This window comes from Synchiropus splendidus, chromosome 12 (genome assembly GCF_027744825.2).
Source record: "Synchiropus splendidus isolate RoL2022-P1 chromosome 12, RoL_Sspl_1.0, whole genome shotgun sequence".
In the NCBI taxonomy this organism is placed as follows: Eukaryota; Metazoa; Chordata; class Actinopteri; order Syngnathiformes; family Callionymidae; genus Synchiropus; species Synchiropus splendidus.
The window spans coordinates 7,526,022-7,549,802 of record NC_071345.1 but is presented as its reverse complement, the minus strand read 5'-3'; the positions used below and the strand labels follow the sequence as shown (position 1 = coordinate 7,549,802).

The following is a 23,781-nucleotide window of genomic DNA, read 5'->3' as shown; positions in this document are numbered from 1 at the left end:
TATGAAAGTCATAGAAATTGTCAGTGCATAGACTGCAGGACAGTAAGTAACAGTCCAATAATGTGGACGAACAGCGAGTCCTGCTGATACATGCTGTGTCTTGAGCCTACAAGCAAAGTCATTTTAAGATAAAGTACATCCAAGTTGTGTTGTTTGTGACACATCCTGCAAACTGGCTGGTGTTTGACAAACTACATTTGCTTGACGTAAAACTCCAGTTGAGGTTTGTTTAAGGCAGAACGTTTAGCTTGACCAGCCAACCAAACAGGAAATGTCCGATCAAGATAAACTTCAGAAGCTGTTAGTGTCTAAATGTTGACTTTAAAAACATGTTCCACTCTCTTCTGAACACGCTGAAGAGCCCTCCAGCCTCCCTGCTGTTCTCTATCACCACCCTCTCTCCTCAGTTGTCCTCAAGTACCTACATTTGACTTTCTTTTTGTAGGGAATTGTGTGAAAAATCACTGGTCAGTCAAAAAGGCCACCGACAAGCTCTTAATCCAAAAGGACAGGCTAGCAAGGCAGCTGGTGTCGTGCCAACATTTCCACAAACACATACGAGGTATGTACCAATCGCTCGGAAACGGGGGTGACTCCCACAACCTTTGAATCTATCTTGAAGAACCATCGCTCTATGAGCTCTGACTATCTCAAGGCTTTTTAAACCAGGATGTCACACGGAAGAGGAAGTGTTTGATTTTGGGATGCAACTTGCATGCAACCAGTTTAATCTCCGTAGAACTGACAAGCTCAGTAGAAAAACAGAAGCTCTGGACCAGTCAGGAGGCTGGATTTCCAGGCAAGGGTTGCAAATGCTTATGCTGTGTTTCCTTCAGTCTGGTTAGGTTTTTCCTCGGGTGGTGTGGTCTCTTCGCCCCAGGCCTGTACCCACTGAGTGGACTACCGTATTACGGGGCAGGGACTTCATGATGTGCTGTTTCGTACAGTGTTTTTCCGAAGGCTTCAGCGTTATTTGCCTTCCTTTTATAGCTTCAAAAATGGAAGTGTCCTTTGTGCTCTACCATGTTGTGAGTGTACCCCCAATGACTCACAGGAAAGGATCACAAGTTCATTTGTGCTAATGTCTTGCCGTGCAGGTTTGTTGAAAAGCTAAACAACAGTGACATTTCTGTTCTTACAAGATATATTTGATGAATTGAATCTTATCCTGGGTTTGAGAAGCTTCTGAGCTGATCCGAACACTTCATTTTGCTGTTTTCAGTCAACAGCAAAATTTCGTCGACGTCGAAATCTGTGTGTCAATGCGTCATGTTGCTGCTGGTGAAAACACACACACGGGCCGCAGGATGGATATCGAGAACTGGTTGTTATTGAGAAGCAGTGAGAAAATATCACATTCTCTGGAATCATTAAGATATGTTCATTTTTGTACCTTTAACTGGTTCCTGACTGAGGTCTGACTCCAACTCGCTGCCGTTGCAGTGCGCCCCAGGCTCCGCGTCACCACCTCCGACTGACGTTTGCGTTTTGTTTGTGAAGAAAACGCGTCTTAAGGATGAGCAAACCCCTTCGACACCATGGTAGAATGATGAAAGAGTGTCCCGTGTTTGGTCTGTGACACCACTCACCCTCGAGCTAACTGCTAGCACGTCGGTTAGCACGGAGCTACACGCCGAGCAAAGCCTCAAAAAAGGGTCAGAAAATGGTCTGTGTTGGGTCTGTTGGGCTGGAAGTGGTCATGTAAGAGAAGGTTTTATTCATTGCCTCAGGTATATAAGGGGTCTTGTGTACTTGCTTTGGTTCCAGCTACAACACTTTTTTTGAGAATAGCAGAGAATATATCTGGAAAATAAATAGCTTGGTTGATTCATTTGTTGTATTGTAAAAACCCCTGCATTCTATTTTGGCAAACACTTGGAAAAATGACCTTGCCAAAGGCTTTTTTCATTATTTTAGTTTGACATTCAGTTGGCGAAATATCAAAAAGCTTTTTGTCGAAGAACCAACTGAAATGATTTCATTGGGTGTTTTTACGTTTTTAGTATATGGAACACATTGGTCAGATGTGGAGTTGCATCTCATCATGGAAGGGCAACTGATCATGCTGGAAAATGAACGAAAATGTTTCTGCAAAGGTCAGGAACAGTCGGAATAATTAGTCCGGAATAATCTGTGGTTCTGTCTGTGGAAAGGGAATTTAATGCGCACCAGCAGAATAGAACATTTCCAAGTATTCCTTCCAGCTATTTTTGCTTTCTAGTATTAAGGTCATCTCTCGCTGTAGCGCCGACACATGTGGTGTGGTTTGTCCCTGTCATGAAATATCCACGCTGGCGACCACTGATGCCCACCGAGCTTTCCAACCCCGGGACACGTGTGTGTACCTCCACGCTCCCGCACACCTCCCCCTCCCATATCCGCAACCAAAATTTAAGGCGAGCATGAAGTGAGTCCTCATACCAGGCGAGGGCACCTGCAAAAACATGGCACAACTTTTCTATTTATGTGACAAAACATCCGACACCCAAATGATGGAGGGGTTTTGTGGAGGAGGGCGGAGTAGGTGGAGTCGCTGACCCTGAGTGTAACTCCCTTCTGTAATTAGTGTGAGATGTGTTGGGCCACGGGTCGTAATGGAGGGCTGCTCCTTCAGTCCAAATCAGAGGGTTGGGTGACCACACACACGTATATGTTCGCCCGCGCCCGCTGTGCACCTTCACACTGCTCACTATGTGTTTGTGTCGTGCGGCACAAATGTTTAGAGGAGACTAAAGACAGGCTTCATTGTGTTTCTTCAGCTGCAAGTTTTTGTCGATTCTTCTGGATGTGAAGGAGTTGAGCCACACACCTTTAGAGATCTGTAGAACGCGGTCCAGAAGAGAAAGTTTACGGTCTTTACAGTCTTGAGAACCTGTCATTAGACTTCGACAGCGCAGCATCTTCCTTATGCAAAGCCTCTTGGTCGCTTCTCAGACGTGCTTATTAAAGCGGTGTTTTTGCTATGTAAATACACGTTTACGACCACGTTTGTGAAGCACGCCAACAATAAGAGCAAACATTCCGCAGACATTTGTTCAGGGCTCAGGCTCACGCTCAGTGTGTTATCCCTCAAGATAATGTTTTCCCTGTCAGGATGTTTTTGCCAGATGTTCAGCGATCAATTGAGTTGCACCGTAATGGCAGACAAATATGAAAATATGACAATAAATCAGGACATAGATGTGACATGCAACACAAATAAAGGAGCTTAAAGAAGTATTTGTTAATGAATAAAAAAATGAAAAATAGTGGAGGGACTGTTACGATTAATTAAATACAACAAAAAATAATTTTATTTTATTTTATTTAACAGTTTCCTCTCCAGACAGCACGGAACCTTTGCAAGTGTAAGATGATAACAACAACAACAAACATGGAGGAATCCCTGAACAAAAGCAAACAAAAGCAACTGTTTGCTTTTGTTCAGGGATGTTTTTCACTACACAATGACCATGACTGAAATTCTTATCCAAATATTTTCAAGAGATTAAAAGAGCTTTAGTTTAAATAAGGCGACATAAAAACTTGAATATAGCCACCATCCTGATTTATTGTGTCAAACAAAATAAACAATATTTTTCTGTTTAAATGTATCTATGGGTCCATCATTTGATTCAGGAATATACCAAATTCGTTCACATTGAAAAATTTGGCTTCTTGTGGCCAATATTCTGATACCATTAAACTGAGATTAATTGATATAAATTAATCACAAATTATTATAATTTCTTTAATCGAATTCCGCCCCTAATAAGAATATATAAATAAATCCAATGCGTGTTGAGAGAGGGTAAAAGTCAAACTGTAAGTTAAAAAAAATGAAAAAAACAAGAAAATTCTATATATAATGTGAACTGTATTGTCATATTAATTGTTCAGCATAAAAAAAACAAATCTCATTTCCAATATATTTTTGCTCAGTTGATGATTTCATATTAAATTTAGGCGGCAGGGGAAATTACAAAATGCTTTTTTTGTTTTGTCATGGTGTGAGTAATGGAGCTTCTCTGGAGCTTACCTCATAAAGTTCCTGTTTCATATCTGATGTAGTCAGAGATTAATGTCTGGAAAACCATCTGACAGGACAAACATTTTCCCTTGCACAACAAGTCTCTGCCTCAAGTGTCAGCAGAGGCTTGTAAAGACCAGCGCTGGTTTCATTTTCTCTGCCGCTAATGCAGACGTGTAAGCCGTGTGCTTCCATGACTGTATTCAGGAGACAATTCTAGCCTGGTTTGCTTTACTGCAGAGGAAAGTTCATAGATCTTGTGACACATAATCCAATTAACCATTTAGCTGCATGCCTCCGTAAACCGCCGCTCATTAGTTTAGCCCTCAATCACTCTCCGGCTTTGTCAACAGTCAAGGAGTCAAAGTTGTTTTCACAGAAAGTTCTGCCAAACCGTGTTTTTGACAGACTGCATGTGTCGCTTGTTATGTTTTGGTCAAAATGGTTTCTGTTTTATGACATGAATAAGACTGGAATCTGAGCCAGTGGGAGGCGACTGAACCCGCTGACCTCTACTTTTAAGCAATTTTTCTACTTGACCTATAAGCTCTTATTATCTATGCGTCACATGTGGGGATCAAAAACCCAGGAGGAAATGATAATTGCATGTCTTATTTTGGGTTCCCTGACATTTTGCATGCTTCATGAAATGAACTGAATGTCATGTGCTTATTAAAATAACCCTAAAAGTACATTCCTATTAATAAGACGAGTAAATACTAAAATATGTGACTCAGACGGAGTTCAAGTATCCCGGGGTCTTGTTCTCGAGTGAGGGAAAAGGGGAGCGTGAGATTGATAGACGGGTTGGTGCAGCGGCAGCAGTGATGCGGTCGCTGTGTCGGACCGTTGTGGTGAAGAGGGAGCTGAGTCTCAAGGCAAAGCTCTCGATTTACAGATCGATCTGCGTTCCCACCGTCACCTATGGTCGCGAGTTTGGGTAATGACCGAAAGGATGAGATGGCGGATACAAGCGGCTGAGATGAGTTTCCTCCGCAGGGTGGCTGGGTGCACCCTTAGAGATAGGGTGAGGAGTTCGGTCATCTGGGAGGAGCTCGGGGTGGAGCCGCTGCTCCTCCACATGGAGAGGAACCAGTTGAGGTGGCTCGGGCATCTGATCCGGATGCCCCCTGGACGCCTCCCTGGGGAGGTGTTCCGGGCATGTCCTACCGGGAGGAGACCCCGGGGAAGACCCAGGACTCGCTGGAGAGATTAGGTCTCCGGTTTGGCCTGGGAACGCCTCGGGATCCCCCGGGAGGAGCTGGAGGAGGTTTGTGTGGATCGGGAAGTTTGGGCTTCCCTGCTCCGAATGCTGCCTCTACAACCTGACTCCGGATAAGCATCAGAAGAAGGTGAAGGTGAAGACGGAAGCTTTCCTGTGCCTTTTAAGAATTTGGGTCTCTCTAATATTACGTGGATATTGACCTCAGTAATGGGTCGAATCTGAACCACAGTCCATCACTCACCCCAGGGTCAGGGTCCTCCCCTTCTTTACAGGTCCCATTCATCTAAAAAATGAAGGTCAAACTTGTGTTGTGTCGGGACATTGTGCCATTAAAAACATCCACGTTTGTGCTAATGTGGACCAACGATAAGGAAGATTGTTGCACAGCTACACTTGCTCACTACTGCTAACTGGTCAGTGACACGTATACTTTTCGTGTCAAGGCTCCTGGAATCCCTCAGTTTTTTAAATACCAGACACAGAATCAGCCCAACCGTATCTCCAGCTCAACGCCACCCGATTGCCAAGCGCCGAGACCCGACTTCTATTTCAGGGTGCAGACTATTTCAGGGAGCAGACTTGGGCGACTGACCTGGCGATTTATTGACTTGAATTGCTACTTTGTATCGAAGTGTTCCTTTAAAACCGTGTTAATGTTCCTTTATTTCTCAGCTGATTTGCAAACACTTAACACGTGGAAATCTTTAGCCTTTTCTTTTTTTGAATCTCCAGATGGGAGCCACGAATCCACCAGGACACGTTGGACTCTCTTCAGCCAATTGGCGCTCCATGGAAATGTTGAAGCCGCACTCAATGAGCGCATACCAAACTGCTTGTCTTTTATTGTGGTGTTCAGTTACCCATATTCAATTGTTTCCTTATCATAGGTTACTGCCAGTTAAAACCACAAGTAGAGTTGTAGTTTATTAAGTAACCAGAAGCCTCAATACTTTATTAGAATAGCTGTGGAAGTCGCTCTAGTAAAATAAAATCAGGAAGAATGAAGTGGCTTGTAAAAAAAAAAACAAAAGCGGAACACAATTCTCATGTAAACCTGTCTAGAAAGCCTTGAAAGGTCCATTACCCTCGTGACTTTACTGCCCTCCCATGTGGCTGTCAGTTTTTAAAGGCCTAATTCCAACTCCTCCAAACGCTTGTGTGATTGATGACTGAGTTGAGGTGTCGCCGTCTGACAAAGCAGACTCTCCAGTCCTCCATTCTAGTCACCCTAAAGTAAAATAAAGAGGGAAGAAGTGAACATCCTGAAGAGCCAAAACACACTCTGCTCAGTGACAGTGGCGTGTGTGTGTTTTAAGTTCAGGCTGTGGTCACACAGGGTTTGTCTCTGTGATGCCTTCAAAACTGCCTGTATCTAATGACTTACACACCACTACCAAAGGTGTAAACAGTCCTCTCTGTGTCCTGCCATTCACTTGAAGGAGTCCGCAGTGTGTTATAAACAGATGTGTGTGTGTCTGTGTGTGTGCTGTGCGTTCACTTTATGATATTCCCAGCTGTCTGGCGGATCCTGTTTCAAAGACTCAACGAGGGAAAGCTCTGTGAAGTATTGTTTCCTTCCTGCAGAGCTTTATACGTCTAATTTGTCTCTCTCGCCGCCATGTAGCACCTGAGTGCTTCAAGTGAGGGATGAAAGAAAAGGCCGGTCGGAAGTCAGGAATTAGTCTGAGATATGGGAGCAGCTTCCACTCGCTCTCTCCCTGGGACGATGAAGGGTGACGCCTCGCTTGCTTCCAGTCCGATTCCACAAGTGCTTTGTTGTGGATGAAATGATACATGAAACATAAAATTGGTAAACTGAAGAAACCCAACCCTCCACCTTCTTCTCAGGGTTGTGGGACAGCGTGCCAAATTGAGAAACCTCATCCTCTCGATAGTGAGATGCTCCTGGTTAAATTCACCATTGTTCTCGTAGTTTGACCTCATGCACGTTCAGTTCGTGCCCGAGTCATATGAAGTTCTTCAGTGTACTTTGTTTCTCTCCTTAGGGACACGCTTCTCACATATCTTTAAGCTCAGATTTGTCAGTAAAATTAAACCATTATAGTAAAGATTTATGAGAGTGATCTCCTTGTGAATTGCCCAAAATGATCTGTGAAGTTCTAGTGAACCAGTCAGGTGAAGGATCATGCACTTTAGCTGCGTTTCCCTTCCATTTAAAGTCCTGGACCTCTTTTCAATGGCTTACGTCTAGCATTTGAACAAAGTGATGCTGAAGAAACTTAAGCTCCTTCAGTTCCTTGGGAACAATCCATTTTGTTATTGCTATTCTCTTGGTGGGAATCCCATGAGAACAGCCTCACACGTTGGGAAGGTGACCATTTCACCCTGTTCTTACCTCAGGTAGGTCAACAACAAAGACCAGATAGAGGGCTATCACGCCACTGAGTCCACTGATGTCGTCCTTGGTTTCTCCAGAAAGTGCGCACCAGGAGGTGTGAACTTTTGCCCGGGGCAGCTCAGCTCCAGGTGCAGGAAATGCCGTCACTGGCGGAGACAGTCCACAGCAAATGAATGAGTTGTCTTATTGATATTTGTGAGGAACAAAAACAAAGACACCGTCAATGTTTGACGCAGAGTGTTTTTCACTGAACAACAGAGCCGCTAGTCAAGGATGACTGCTCAGATCGCATGTTCTTTGTGGTAGATTTAGTCACTCTGGAACAACATTTCTGTGTGTACCGCCCCCTGCTGACTGGAGCGAGTACTGATAATTGAACCCAGCTCTGAAGCAGAAGTGCAAAGTGGCACAGCAAGAGTGCAATGGATTTGAACCCACTTAAAGGCAAGACATTTTGTCACATGACCACCTGACCCCAGCCCATACTGGCGTTCTCAGGTTCTCCCATCCAAAAGGAGAATGCGGCACCTTCTGGCTCAGTGAGATGAAAGTGATGAGTAAGGTTCTGTGTGGAGAAACTGGGATCATGGAGAGGATTTCTCCTCCCAACCACTGCTCTTCAGTTAAACAATTCAATGAATCTGAAAACTGTATAGTCAATGTGAAGCAGGCTTTTCGCTTGGAGGGCATCTGGGCGTCTGCAAAACATGAAAAAATGGACGCCAGATTCTCGACCGTAGCTTGGCCGCCTGGTGGCCAATGGCGTCAATTTTTTCGTGTTTTGCAGACGCCCAGACGCCCCCCTGAGTAAAAGTCTGATATGAAGACTTCTCACGTGAGGTTTCGTGTTGGACTGTTCAGCAATCATTTGTTTTCTTGTCTCTGCAGGTGAATCAACCTATCTGGATGACCACGGACCTCCTGCCCCGAAAGTAAGTCTCATGTCATTCCACGTTCCACAGTCTTCTCTTTCAAGTCTTTTCTTCTTTGCACCCGTCTCTCTCTCTCTGATGTGATGCCCTGTGATTTCCCGCCAGCGGGGCTGGGGCTTGTGAGAGTCGGTTGTGTGTCCACATTCTAAATACCGACTGGTGCTACAGTAAAGCTCTGAACTCTCACAGTGCTGCTGACACACAGGCCTTGTATTCATCCAGCGGACTATCTCTCCTCTCTGCTCCCTCTTTCTTCTCTGCCAGCTTCTCTTTGACCCTTGTTCATTATTTCACTTGTGAACAACTTGCCCTAACATTCACCCCTTTTGTTAGCTTGCAATATTATATCACCTTTTTGTAACATAAACCAGGCCGCAGAGTTGAAGAGGCGTCGTGACGTGCCATAAATGTGTCTCCTTCAGAGTTCCCCTTGTCATTGATATGTTTTTGAAATTATTCACAACACATTGAATCACCATTTAAAAAAAATAGGGCTGAAAAAGAAGTATATATATATATATATATATATATATATAAAACATAACGCACGCAGACCAATCAGCTGACCCACGACGTGCTTTGTTATTGTGTATAACGCAGCCTCTGTATGCAGACGTGTCCCGTTAGCTACATTTACTGACTGTTTTTTCTTCATATTGAGGTGTAAAACCTTTCCTGTCTCCACACTGGACCGTGGTAGAGTGTCACAGGGGAGGTGCTCGCTCTCCACACCTCCACTCCAGGGTTTGATGTCCTGTTGTGGGCTGGAGCTGGGACAGGGATGAGGCCAGTCTGGGACAGAGCTAAGTTACTTGGTTTATGACTTTGTCACAGCCAAACTGCACAGAAGCGCACATTCAGAGCTGGACACGCACCGGGCACCTCTTCACTTCTGGAGAGACGTCACTCACTCGGCAACCCCTCCCACATGCAGCGGCCACACACATAGAGGAACAGCCACCTGCAGCAGACACTCTACATTCACTCCTACAAAAGACTATTTTAAGGCTTGGAACGCATTACTTCTTTTTCCATTCATTGTAATGGGAAAAATCGATTCAGATTTCGAACAAATCGCTTCTCGAACGGCCGTCTGGAATGGATTGTGGTCAAGAACCGAGGTTCCACTCTATATATATATATATATATATATACTTTTTATTCCCCAACATGCAGTGTGTCCAATACATTGAGACAGAGTTAGCATTTTTGAGTGGGAGCCATGTCGCCCACGGTTCTTGTTTCGCTCTGATAACAAGTTTCTTATTCGTCTCAAATGAACATCCACTGCTGGAACATTGCAGCGAGTTGGCTGGAATCGGCCTGATAGCTCTTTTCTTTCTTCAAGTCTCTGTCTTCGACGTCCAACTAACTTCCAATGTCTGTTTAATTTATGCTCGTCTGTGTCTGACATTCACTGTCGTGGCTTTGCTGCCAGGTGTTTAGAGTCGTGTGGCTCGCTGGAGTCAAATGGAAATTGAATGCCGTAAATCAAAAAAATGGGCCGACAGTCTTGAGAGGAGCTGCTTGTTTCCCAAGGCAACCTTATTATCGTAGGAACACAGAGGGTGGTGAATCTCTTGATAGGGAAATATGCAAGAAAATTAATTAGAAGGAAAGAAGGCTCTGATAAGAAAAAAAGTGATTTCCTCAAAATGGAAGTTAGTTATTTGAGCGTCTGGTGAAGGCACGAGATTTTAGCTTTAGCTTTTTGTAAAAAGGCTCTTGCCAGTTTGAAATGTTGACCTCTCGGGCACTGCCAGATGAACTAGGGCTGGGCAGTTATGGCTATAATAAAATGGTAATAACTTGAGCCCTCGACCTCAAAGTTGGCCATTATCCAGATTTGAAGGTGCTTTATTTGTAAGTGTTATAAAGAGTATTATGTACTCTTGAATATCAGGTCAATGATGCTGAGCAGCTCCGTCTTTGTGAGCAGGGTGCGGCCAACTGCAATTGGCTTCGATGTGAACCCAGCAACAAGACTATACATTTACCTCAAGCTCTTTTTCAGGTTTGAAAAGGTTCGACTGCTGAACGGGTTTCTGACCTCATCCGTGTCACTGGGTAAAGAGCGCTGCAGGAAACTCTGGAATACAGAGAAAACTCCAAATAACCCAGCTGTGGCTCTCTTAACATAGGTCATGTTTTATGTGATATTTGATCAGAAAATGCTGCTTTTTTTTTTTTTTTGTAATTTGTCAGACCAGCGTGGACTCATTCCTGGCTCATCTTGTCACGTCAGTATTTTCTCATTAACAGAACAAGACCAAAGATAGAATCATCTCCTCTGGAGGCAAGGACTTGTTACCTATTTTGGCTACATCAGGATCTAAAACCTGTGCCCCTAAAAAAGTGCCATCATTGGATGTTATTTTTATATGTTTAATTAAAAAAAAACCCAAACGTTATTGCTGTATTCCATTAAGTTTATTGATGGTGGCATATTTCCCAGATGCGTATGGTGAGGGCAGTGGCCTCCTGGACAGCTTGGCAGGGCTGAACTGTGCTGTGGTCAAGGTTGCCTTTCTTCATGGTCAGGTTATCTTAGGGCTGAACCATTTCTCAAAACGACGACGGCATCATGTGACCGTTTCATTGCGGCACAGTACGGAACCCAGGAAGTGACATGCGTGTGTTTATTTTTTTGGATGTGACATGCATGACTTTATTTTTTATCTCGAGATGACAGTTATCGAGAGATAATTTTTATCTTGTGATCATTTTTATCTCGAGATGCAATCGTAAATGTAAGCGGATGCATAACTCCCTCTCTGGCCAGTATTTTGTATAAATCATGATTCAATGTTCTGCAGAATATAAACACCTCTAGATGAAAATGGCGACTACGCAACCACTATGCAGTGCGCGAGTACGAGCGTGGCGCGAGTCGTTTAAGCATCCATGTCATGACGCGCCGCTGTGGTGACTCGCTCACACAGCACGTCGTTGATTTGGGATTATTTTGGATATGAGGCTGCAGACGTCCAGTAGAAGCAGGTACTGTGTGGAAACCTCTGGCGCTAAAGTCGCTACATCCGATGGCAGTCGAAACTCACCGCATCCATTCGCATGAGGAGTGCAGGGTGAAGAAGCTAGCAACACCGCAACTCAGGCGTCTACTGGACGACAGACTATTGCAGCATATTTCGCTGGCATAACAGGACAAAACAGCCAAAAAACAAAGGGAAATGACAACAGCCATAACATACCACACTGCCAAGGTCATGGTGTCCACTCACACAGTCACCAAAGAAGGGTTTAAAGCCTCCTACAGCTTTGAGGCTACGCGGAGTGTAAAAACAAAGCGGTGTGGGAGCTGGCACTGATATGTGGTCCAACAGAACATGCTTTATTAGCATATTATCATACGTCATATGGTGTTAAAGTGGTTTATAGACGGTGCTGTAAATGTCCATAATCATGTACAGTAACTTATGATAATGTTTATGAAACATAACAAGTCGAGGATTTAACTTCGCTAGTTAAAACCTAGTTATTAAGACTCAAAAGCCCCTGACAATAACATAAAGACACATTAAAGTGTAACCAATATAGTCTTATATGATTTTGATCATTTATTCAACATTAAATTGAATCAAATTTAAATCAAAATTGCAATATATTTTTTCCTGAAATGGTTCGTCCCTCTGTTACCGTCTGACACGGTGAGCTTTGATAGAATGGTAGGCATGATGGAGCAGTGGCTGCTGGTCCCACGGTTGTGCTAGGTCTCCAGATAGATGAGGCTCATGACATGTCACCGAGCTGCATCAACAGCATCCCTCATCGCGCCGACGTTGTTATCTAGCCCGATGGAGATGAATGGTCCATTTCCACAGCAGCGTTTTGGAGCAGATGTTGCGGTAAATGTAGCTCACGAGTGAAGTTTAAAGCTCAATGTAAATGAGAGCGTGTGGAAAAACCATGTGGCCCCCGAAATAGAGTTTTGACTTTTCATGCCAAAGAGGCACGACAAGAATTTCCCCTCTGCCGCTCGAAAACGCTATGTATTTTTAAGTATCACTTTACAGCACGCCATTCCTCCTGAGCCAAGCTCTGGAATGAATTCCATTGGATTAGTTAATACAATTTCTGAAGGCAGTAGTGTTGGCAGCAGTGCTGGTAGCTGTGCTTGCTTTTGATATTTGTCAAGGGTTTAGGAGTATTACTGGGGGAGGAAATAGCAGGAAAAAAGTACACGTTTGTAGCGGTAACTTAATGGATTCTAATAGAGGCAGAAACCATACCACATCTAGTTGTTTAATGGCATTTACCTGTCATGTATTTATATGTTGTAGTCATAGTAGTAGTAGGGGGAAGAGGAGGGGGTGGGGAGGAGTAGTGTGTGTTAGAAAAAGGTAGTAGTACTAAGTATTATTGTGGTAAAAAGCGATGAGGATTTGAGTGACATTTGTGTATTGTTGTAGTACTTTGGTTTGTTGTTGGTGTAGTAACAGTTGGAAAAGTAGCTTTTCTGTTTGAGGATGAATTTATGTATATATTTTCTGAATTAATGTATATATTTTCTGATAAGCCGAGTTGTACTTAGTTGTACCCAAAATATTAGGAGGTATAGAAGTGGTCTAGCTATGCTTGCAGTGGAGCTGTTGCAGAAGATCAGTTGTGTATTTGGGAATTTGAGCTGTAGTAGCAGATCATAGTAGAACTACTGTCAGGGTTGGAGGAATGACAAGGTGTTTCTGTAGCTCCTTGGTGTCACCATGCCAGTCATCCTTATGGTATAAGGAATGCTCTGAGACGAAGTAGTTCAGTAACCGAAGACATGCATGGAAGACAATGTTAATGATCGTGTAATGACAGGAGATCCATCTCCTGCTAACAGCTGCAACCCTTAAAGCAGCTTCTCCCAGAGAAGAGATGAATGGAAGGGTCACGCGGAGGAACATGCCGTTCTGCGTGGGATGTGACGCTCACTTGGAAGTGGAGAGCGATGAACTACCGAACTCACTGGTGTGTACGCGTCACTGTGAGGGAGAATCATGGCAGTCAGTGTGTGGTTCTGTCCAGATGTGTGACCTGATGAGTCCCGGATACGTTGCTGGTTCATCAATATTTAAAGTATGTAAACATGGACACACAGTGAGAGATTAGCTTTAGATCTGAGATTTCAAAAAACAGCTTTGAGAGGCTTTATTTTTAGAGCTCCTTGGTGGGAGTGTGAATTCCTCTCACAGTGAAGCAATGCTTCCCTGATTCTGTCTTTGCTGGAACAAACCTAGACACTTACTTTCAGTTCTTAGATGACTCATCTTTTCTATTGTCTGAGTGATGATGTCCAGTAAGACACATGCTGATACATGTCAGTCTTGCTTAAGCACCAATATGAGCCACCAAACCTCTGATTCCCAGCACTCCCTCTTTCAAACACATGTCTTTGTCGTGGTTTTCCCGTTGACTCAAACCGGTTTACACCCACTGAAATGACTCGCCATTAAACATGAGAATTTCTCCAACTCTTTCTGCTTCCCCCTTTTTGTGCCTCTTCCGTTTCTCTCTTCAGAGAGCTGTACACTAAGCTCACCCTCAGGTGAGACAGAGCAGTTTCGCTTTTAAACTGGAAGAACCACAAGAGAAAGGTGACATCAAGTGGTGGGAACTCATTCTAAACCACTTCACTGGAAAGCCGCCACCATCTTTCTTCGATTTAGTTCCAGTATTTTCCAACCAAGTGACTGGACTGGTCTCACTGACTGCAGCACAAAATTTACAACTTATTAATGGACCACCCTTTTTTTTTTTTTCTTACAGAGCTGTAGTATAACGGTGCGGCACTTGTGGTTATTCTAAATATTAGTATGCGGTGAGTCAGTTTTGTCCATCAGTGAACTTGTTTTAAGGTTGAGCTTGATGAGAATTGGACATCGAACCAGCTTCAATGCACAAAGCTGTTCTGTGGTCGTCTGTCTGGGTATCAATTTCATTCACATGAATCCTAACACTGACACAACAGATAACAAATCCGACTGTCAACAGCTGAGAAACACTTTTTTGTCCAAACATCAGATGATATTTGACTTTTATAAGAGACATTTCTGTTCGACAATCAGTTTCCGACTCGGAAATTCCTACATAAGGTCCTTTGCAATGATTTCTCCTTGGCAAACTGGCGAGACAACTCTCCAAGGAAATAAGGATCATTTAAATGTCTTGAACTGTGGCGCATCGATGGGTCCCTTTTGAAATGTTCGCTGAGTGCGGAACACACCGGTGTGCTCTCCATTCAAGTCAGTCCAGTCCGGCTGGCTACCTCAAAAACCCTGTCAGATATCCAGGAACCCCCCTGGGAACGCTCAATTACCATTCCAGACTGGGAATGCTGACAGGAATTTATCACTGCTGCGTTTTTCCATGTCTGATTTACAGAAGGGCTTCATTTGAAAATGGGGTTCAGCCTTTCAGCGACGCTTCTGGAGGGCTCGATCTCTATCTTCTGGAGCAGCAGGCTTGCAGATGTTTCTTTACCATCCTGTCCTTGAATGGTTTCAGTCTGCATTGACTTGAACTGCTGAGGGATTTTTCTTAAAACTGTTTCATATTCATCATGAATCCGACCGTGCTTCCTCTGTTGAGTAATTCACTTAACCGCAGAGCCATGACATTGTTCTGGTGACAGGTTCGCTTGTGTCACATTAGTGAATCACTCAGAACGGAAACAGGATGTGATGCGCATTCTCAGTTTCTGAATGAGTGTTAAAAGCAGTTTGCTGTAACGCCTGCTGTTGTTTGTCTGTTGTCCACAGGTGCTTCCCTTTCCCAGCCAGGTGGTCTACAACCGAGTGGGGAAGTGTGGCAGCAGGACGGTGGTCATCTTGCTGAGGCTGCTGGCTGAGAAACATCAGTTCAACCTGGTGTCCTCCGACATCCACAATAAAACACGGCTCACTAAACATGAACAGGTGAACACCTACTCACTGATCTGATCAAAACAAGACACATTTAAGTCAGTAACTAAAAGCCAACTAGCTGCATATGTATAAAATCTGTTGAATGTGGAAATACAGCTGAATTTCATCCAAAAGTTCCATGTAAACATCTAGAATCAAAGCAGCTCAAACAAACAGTCTGAGTGGAAACAAGATGATTTGTCCTGCAATAGTGAGGCTGGAGGAAGCCCAGCGTAAAGGGCTCTTGTTGTTTTTGGAGCGTCTAACTAAACTAACTTTGTCTTGATGCATCGGCCTCCAAAGCTCTTCAACTCCTGGAGTTTTAGCAACACTTTCTGTGTGTTTCGTACATGACTTTGTGGCGTGCTGGTTGACCGCGCTACGTTGGCTAGCTAAAATTATTCAGAGGCGCTAGCGCTAAACCTGCTGCTAATGATACAGAACATTGCATACTAATAAATGGTATTTGAGACACCTGTATACATTCTTATGGCCGGTTCCTATGATCTTTCAGACTGGTATACTGTACAGCAGATATGTAGCAGATAACACAAGAGCAATTGCTGGGCTAAATATAGCCTTTCACGTAGCCAGTCGCACATGAGTCAGTGCCGTGGATCGTCTCGACGGAGTTCAAAAAAGGTTTTCTGGAGCGTTTACTGTCAATTTGATGCTTCTGTGTAATGCAATAACAAATGTTTATACAGTGTTTATGTCCACAAGCAGCATCTGTGTCATTGACAATCGGGGGAAAACAAGGTTCATGTTCCTGCACTGTGTCGTGGCCCAGTTCAATAAGAAAGTCTGAGTCATATTTTGTCATCGAGTTTTCTTAAAAATGATGTGGTGTTCTTGTCTAGTTTTTGTGAAAGTTTCCCAAGTTGAAAGTGTATTTTGGTGCTGCAGATCCGACGGCACAGAGCAGTCTTCGGCCGCGAAGGTCTCTTTTGTTTCTGGCTGCTTCCCATTCTTTGCCATCGCTCATTATTGACAGCTGGATTTTGCAATTAGCAACTGAAAATCCCTGGAGGGAATCTGGCAGATGCTAAATGTGCGAATCAATTGGATGTAAGTTTTGGGTCAATATCCAGCCACTTGTTAGCTCCTTCATCCAGAAGCCTGGACGCACACACACACTGCTGTGGAGCGACGTTTGAGCCGTGACACGGGGCTTTACACATCCCTGTCAATGATCCCCGCATTCCTGACTGTGTGTGTGTGTTGTGTGAGGGACGTTTGATTCGGCTTTTGTCCGTCCATTGACTTGTGCACACGAGGGAGTGTTGACTTATGCAGATCCAAACTGGCTAATTTTAGAGTTGCTGCTCTCATCAGTTGTGGATCAGGCAGCGCCGCTGTTCCAGCTGGCTTCACCAGCCTTCAACTAATGGCTTTGCCCAGGGTCGGTGCCCCGCGCCTGGCTTGCCAAATATTCACGGTGCCTTGTGCTTGTGGAACTCCGAATCACAGTGAGCTGTTTGTCCCTCTCTGATCAGGAGGTCAGGGCTCCGTGGGAGGGAGAGGTTTTGCATATAAAAGCGTTGAAACAGACGTCCTTTAAAGGCCCGCGGGGACAAGACGACGGCGCGTCCGCTCCGCTCCTGTGGTGTTTAAGTTCCTCCCACCGAGAAACAAACCCCTGCTCTACAGAAATGCATCACTCCACCACAGACACGCAAACACTCACAAGTGTTTGGCCCCAGTACAAGCAGCGACTGTAAATACTTTTTCCACAGCAGCGTCATGTCAGGTACCCGCCGTTTGCTTTTGGGTCGTTTATGGCCGCCGCCGGAAAATGTGTTCCGATTCACCCCGTGAAAGTTAGTGCTGAGTCAACATTATTGTGTTGACTGTTTTTAGCCCCTACAACGGCCGCGAGCGCGGAGGAGGAGAGCGGAAACATTTTGGACTCTGTTATTGGGGAGAGGTTGCACTTCGTGGCAGATGTAGGGTTAAACCGGCGGTTGTTGTTTTTAGGTTGGCACAGAACTATCTGGTCACCGGTCTGTTCCTTTGCTGATGCTGGCTTTTAGGAAACGCTAGAAGGAACTAAATGAACCATTGTGTGACCGTTGTGTTGTGTTGAATTTCAAGAGCAGTATCTTGTGAAGCACATCGTCGCAGTCATGACTCCCAACAATTATTAGCAGGCGTCATGTTATTGGCTTTTAAAAATCACTTTGAGAGTGATTCACTCACTGCAACCAACTGAGACTGGCACTAGTGTCATTTCCGCTTCACTTTTAACATTCACGTCATGTGAGACACGTGTCCAAAACAAAAAAAAGCCCACCTGAGAGATGATTCCTGCTAATGTTCTGCTGTCAGTTTTCATCAAGCGTCTTCACCACCAAGATACATTCCATTTAATGAATTTATTTCAATGTTTTCTCATTACAAAAATGTCTTTTTTTATGTTTGAGATTTTTACTCTGCTATTTATTTGGAAGATTTACAGATTCAACTTATTCAAAGGGGTCAATTTCATTTAGAATCTCCTTATCTTTGCATTACTTCTTAGAAACAGTTCCCCTATCTAGCAAGTGTCCCGGGTTGGTACACTTAAGCTTGACTGGTCCTAGCCAGGTGGAGTGAATAAATCATATCAAATTGTGTGGGAACTTGCGTGCTGGAGACGGTAGAGGCATGAATCAATAAAATTATGTCAGAAATGATATCTATCATTCCGGACAGAAGAATACATTGAAATTGTTAATGGAATATTTTCAAAATCTACTTCACAGTGTGACCAGTTTAATGATAAGTAGAGAATAATCGAGATATTCCTTATCTTAAATTACTATAATAAATGATATTATTAATTACAACTTTTTGTTTGTCTCCCTACTGAGTGGTTCATATTCACAAATGTAAACAAAGAACTTTTTTTATTTTATAATCTCTCATTTTTTCAGATTGTTTTATTGGTAGAGAATGTGATCAAATGAAGATATGACTGTGAAAAAAATAGTGATATATTCTGTGTATTTGTAACTCACATAAAAAAAGAAGGGAAAGAAATTATGAATGTATTGAAAAATATATAATACAGGATGGACATTATTGTAATTATGATTTTTTTTTACAAAATTTGGTTTCAAAATGAGAATATTGAATTAATATTTGCATCCTGATTTTATTAGGAATTTTCCAGACTTTGGGAAATTGGCCATGTCTTTGGTTTCGTACAGTGACCTTTGTGTATACGTTGGTGTCATCTGCAAAGGTGGACATTGAGATCATGCCGCATTACGTTGCTGCTGTTAATGAATACATGACAGGGCCAATGTTGAAGAGGGTAAGATAGAGTCTGTAGATTGTTTTATTTGGGTTGTGCCTTATGTCCAGCGACTTGCTTTGACTCCACGTTCGATTCCAGCATTCTATAATGATTAGGAGCATATGTGAGTCACAGTCCACATCCTCACCAGCTTCTGTTGCCTCCGTTTTTATTGCTAAATATTTCCGGCTCTTTTGAGCCTCTATGAGGTGAATTGATCTGGCGTGTGTGCAGCAGCAGCTTTCTGCGGTATTGACTCTTCCTCCTCCCTTGATGAGTCTTGCGAGGAAGCCACAGGGGCTCAGGAAAGAGGGGAGGGCGGTGCAGGTATGCTAGGAATCTCAGACTGTCCACTTTCACTTCTGCAGCCTGGCCCGCTAAATGAGAGGTGGTCTGGACAGACAGGCCGGAGGGGTGGGTCAGCAAAGACGCACAAATGTGCCAAATGTGCTCACTTTAACCCTGGGAGAGAGCGGGGTGTCGAGGTCAAGGGTCAGCCTCAGGCTAATCGGTTGAACCGCGGCTGTCTATTCCTGGAAATGTGGCTCTAAACTAAATGAAAGTAAAGGAAAAATGAGCATTTAAAAAAAAGAACCCGCTTTGGATGTGTCCAGTGGAGATTCACAGTTTGGAGGCAAAGCCAGTGGAAATGTACTGAGTTAGAAACAAGAAGGGAGGTGTGAAATCTCACTGGAGCCTGGTGCACACAAACAAGTATCCGCATTACAGTTGCTGTTCAAATACTCTGGCGGCGACGTCATGGACGCCAGCGGTTAATGAAGGGGCGGGGGGACATTCAAACAGCTGATCACTGGTCTTTGTTTTTGGCTGAAGTGGTCCTGCTGACACGGCAGTCTGCAGTCGTCATCTGTGAAAGGTATTTACAGTCATGGTTCCCTGATAGAAGGCTCACTACAGAGCACAGTTTTTCGTCTTGGTATGAGGTTAGTGACTAAACAGGCGGTACAGCAACCAACCTCATGCATACAATACAAGATATATACAAGGAGGGCAGCAACGCTAATCTGACTCCGTTCAGTGAGCAATTGGAAGTCTTGAATAGGGATGGGTGATAGCTTAGTCTCTGGATCCATGTTTATTTCAGTAGATGGAGTGGTCCTCATAGGTTCTCTGATGCAGTGGTTCACATCAACACATGCAGGTCTCCTGCTGTGCTGGTGCCTCGGCAAAACACCCTGGTGAAAATAGTTGGATATTGGACGGAGCTCTGCTCCAGTGTTGGCGGCGGCGTCCTCTTCCGCGTCCCCATTAGGGTTCACTGATCACGGACACACTCTCACAGGCAGCGCTAATGCTACGACCCGGCATCTGTTAGGGACCATCAACAAATTCTAAAACGGTCAAAGTATTAGTGAAATCTTCAATAAGGCAATGGAAAACAAACAGATAGAATTGTGAAAAGGTTTTTCATCACACAAGACAAAGGTCTGACATTGTGTATAATGATTTGGAGAACAGAATATGACTAAATTATTATTTATTCACATTATTTCTAGTGTTTCTTCAATAGCATCTAGGAAATGTGTCCAGACTGGTCCATAGTTCAAGTCAACTGTTCAGAGACATGAGACACAGCAGACAGACGGCTCAATTTAACCCCTAAATAAAGCTGGCAGAGCAGTCTGTCAGACACCAGTGGGTTCTACCAGAGACCTGACACATTGAATTTCTCATCTCTACACTTAGTTGACTATTATATTTAAACATAAACAAATAATGATGTTGGAGACAAACTCCAAACTGTAGTGTCCAACACATGGAATAGAATGAAAATATATTTATCATGACAAGTTTTTCTGTCCATACGGCCCATCCCTAGTCTTGAAAGAGCGACAGGGAATTGAGATTTCGATGTCCCTCAACATCAGGCACATATCTGTCATTGTCCCCTCAGCCAAGGTGAAGCTCATCAGGTGATGTTTGGCGCCAGACAGTCCCATCTTTATGAGCAGACATCGGTGGGCGCCGCATAATTCGGATTCGCTGGAATGTTTTTATCTCTGTAATAACCCCGTTTACTCAGGAGAACACTCGCCTCCGGACGGTGCATCAGGCTAATTAGCCGCAGGATGTTCCAAAACTGATGTCATTGTTCCTTCCGCGCTCACCTTTATCTCCGAGACATGCTAATCGCAGAGAGGCTGCGTGTCTGCCTGAGCCAGCAGAAGTTGCTATCAGAAATATCTGGACGTAAACAAACCGTCTGAGGTCACTCTGCCGTGAAATTATCACAGCAGCTATCTGATGCCGCGCCAGTGTAACAAAATAATATCTTTCAACTTTTTTTTGTTCGGGAAACTGGGTGCTGCTTTTGGTGTAGCTACTGGATTTCGGATGCTTGTTTTCAACACGCTGAGCTCACCCTGCATGACCCGACTGACTTTAGCTTCAGAGAATTTCACACTTATAGCATATTTATTCACAACTGAACGTGAACCTGTGCAGTTTCATGGTATCATACGGATGAAATGTACCACTCACATGTCAGTCGGGCCTCTCAGAGGTTAGTGCTGTTGGCGGCAGCTAGCACTTTTTCATTTACCATACTTGAGGTGCTTGGAAGTCTAAAGTCAGGTCATTGAAGGTTTCATCATTCACTTGTACGGCTTCTGCAGTAGTGCTTTTCTAGTTGATCGTGCAAGTCTTTCAGGGTTGCCAGGAGATCACCCCAGTTTCGACGCACAGGAAACTGCCAAGCTAGCATCACTGGCGTGGATTTTCACTCCGGTGACTCAAGTTCAATTCCATGTCAAGGCCTGTGATTTTTGCATGGATGTTGCTGTGTTTTTATAAATACACATGGTGTGGTGTCAGAGTCTCTAGTCCATAGTTTCTAGTCTGACTCCCACAACAGCAACTTGCTCTTCTTTATTGCTGTCAGTGTACTTTTTTTTTCCCCTGTGTAGCCCCAGGTTTGAGTTCCAGTCAGGGCTCTCACTGTGACAAATGGTGTCAGGAGTGGGATTGGGATGACTAGAGAAGGCAGAAGGAAAGTTACCTCATGACTCAAGGGCCTTCACGGGGTCCAGGCACCGAAGTGAAGGAGGGAAATAAACTCACTATGACTGTTGTTTAAGGGAAACGTCCACTCAAATATGTCAATCACATTGTTTAGCTAGCAAGCTGCATGAACTTGTTCCTGCTCTCGTATTCCTGAAAGTGTTCGGAATGTGTACATGAACTGACCGTGACCAATGCTACAATCTGCAGGCAGAGGCCGCGGTGAGGTCATCGTGCAAGTCATATTAAGTCCTTGCTCTTTATTTGTTCCGACAGTCGTCATCTGTTTGTTAGTGTTTATGTCCTGCATCTTCTCCAACACATGCTTTTCATTAGGTTTAATGACTCGTCCTGGTTGGATCTAAACTGAACTTGTGTGTTTGGAAGGTGGACCTGATGAAGAACATCAGTAACATTCCTCAGCCCTTCCTCTACACGCGGCACGTGCACTTCCTCAACTTCACCAGGTACAGTAAGAAATATTCTCTCTCTTTTCACACAGTTTTCTATCCTGAGCTAAACTGAGTTTGGATCAATCCCGGCTGGTGCATTCCACATTTTCCTTTTCACTGTATGTGCGTCTATTACTGTTCGATTCTCTGGAAAGTAGTTGTACTTCTGAGTGTAAAGTGTTGGTGACAATTTGTTTAAATGCATTTAGACTTTCAATTCTCTTCAATCTGATGCCAGCTCCTTTGGCTTTGGGGTTATTTTTGCAATATTTTATGGACAAAAAATATATTTCTAGCTCCACAGTTGTGTTTCAGCTGCACGATCACAACCAACATTCATTGAGCAGCAAGTTAGCGCAGCTCGCGTGGACAACAGTAGCCACTGCTAACCACAAAACAAGCTACGTTAATGCCGCCACTGACCAGCCTGTAGTCAGTATAATAGACTTTAAACCACAATGCGGTGGGATGTTTACAACAGTCGCCAACTGTTCGTCTGTTAGACTTTGATCATGGTGCAAACCTGCTGTTATTGACTGCCGCAACAGCACGTCCCAGGAAATGAGCGTGAAAAATGGCATTTTAAGCTCCAGTTCTTTTGTTTCTCCTCCGCTCTGACGCTCATTTTTCCTCCCGTCCTCTGCTCAGGTTCAGGATCGAGCAGCCCGTTTACATCAACATCATCCGGGACCCCATCAACCGCTTCCTGTCCAACTACTTCTTCCGCCGCTTCGGCGACTGGAGGGGTGAACAGAACCACCTGATCCGCACGCCGGGGATGAAGGACGACGAGAGATACCTGGTAGGTTTGACAACTCTCAGCCGGGGGACACGACTGTGATTGTGACCTTTTTAAAATTCCTTCATGCTTCCACTGTGGAGTCTCACAGTCTCGGAGTCATGTGGTGTTCAGACAAATTCCTCCTGATTAATTAGTGTTGTGGGTTTTTGGCTCAAGTGTTGCATCTGCTCCAGAGACTTGAAGGGCTTCAGATAAACCCATGATTTGTTAGCGTTGATTCTCCCAAAACTCTTCTTTAAAAGCTGCTTTTCATTTCCATTCTATTTTCATGGTTCCCTGAAGTTGCATTTCGCAGATTCGTTCTCTGAATGTTGTTTACATGCAGTGTATTGTTGGGCTGTGACCATTTAGCTGGTGGAGTTCGCCAGTTGTTACGCGTTGGTATCAGCCATTTTCAGACAGGGGGCGGCAGGCTTTTAGCTCGGAGGGCATCTGGGCGTCTACAAAACATGAAAAAATGTACGCCCGATTCTCGACCGTAGCTTGGCCGCCAGATTACGCTGGTATATGGCTATCTGGCGTCCATTTTTTCATGTTTTGCAGACGCCCCCCTATCTAAAAGCCTGGGGGGGGGTCACACGACGTGATTGACAGGTCTGCGTAAGCCGCCACATTGTTGTTTTGTTGCGTTAAATGTGAGTAACTGTCCGGTCATATCGGACATGTGACGGTAGGGTTGAAATTTCCTTGCACTTTCCCCGAATTTGGTCGCAATCTGGAGCCCTGGAAATGGTGGAGGCCAAAATCGCAAAAGAGTGCGATTTAGTTGTATTCACTAAAGAAAGACAGACTG

At 44.1% G+C, this 23,781-nt stretch overlaps 1 protein-coding gene across 2 annotated transcripts in view; it reads left to right on the top strand.

The window, feature by feature from the left end:
- The window catches only part of usta (uronyl 2-sulfotransferase a), a 50,845-nt gene that overhangs the window by 22,443 nt on the left and 4,621 nt on the right, over positions 1–23,781 (top strand). The window contains exons 2-6 of one of the 2 annotated variants that reach the window (XM_053881142.1): positions 446–562; positions 8,482–8,525; positions 15,290–15,445; positions 22,122–22,201; positions 22,835–22,988. In XM_053881142.1, the coding sequence (XP_053737117.1) occupies positions 446–562; positions 8,482–8,525; positions 15,290–15,445; positions 22,122–22,201; positions 22,835–22,988 (551 nt within the window). The remainder of the gene's footprint in view (positions 1–445; positions 563–8,481; positions 8,526–15,289; positions 15,446–22,121; positions 22,202–22,834; positions 22,989–23,781) is intronic. The other variant, XM_053881143.1, reaches the window with a different exon arrangement.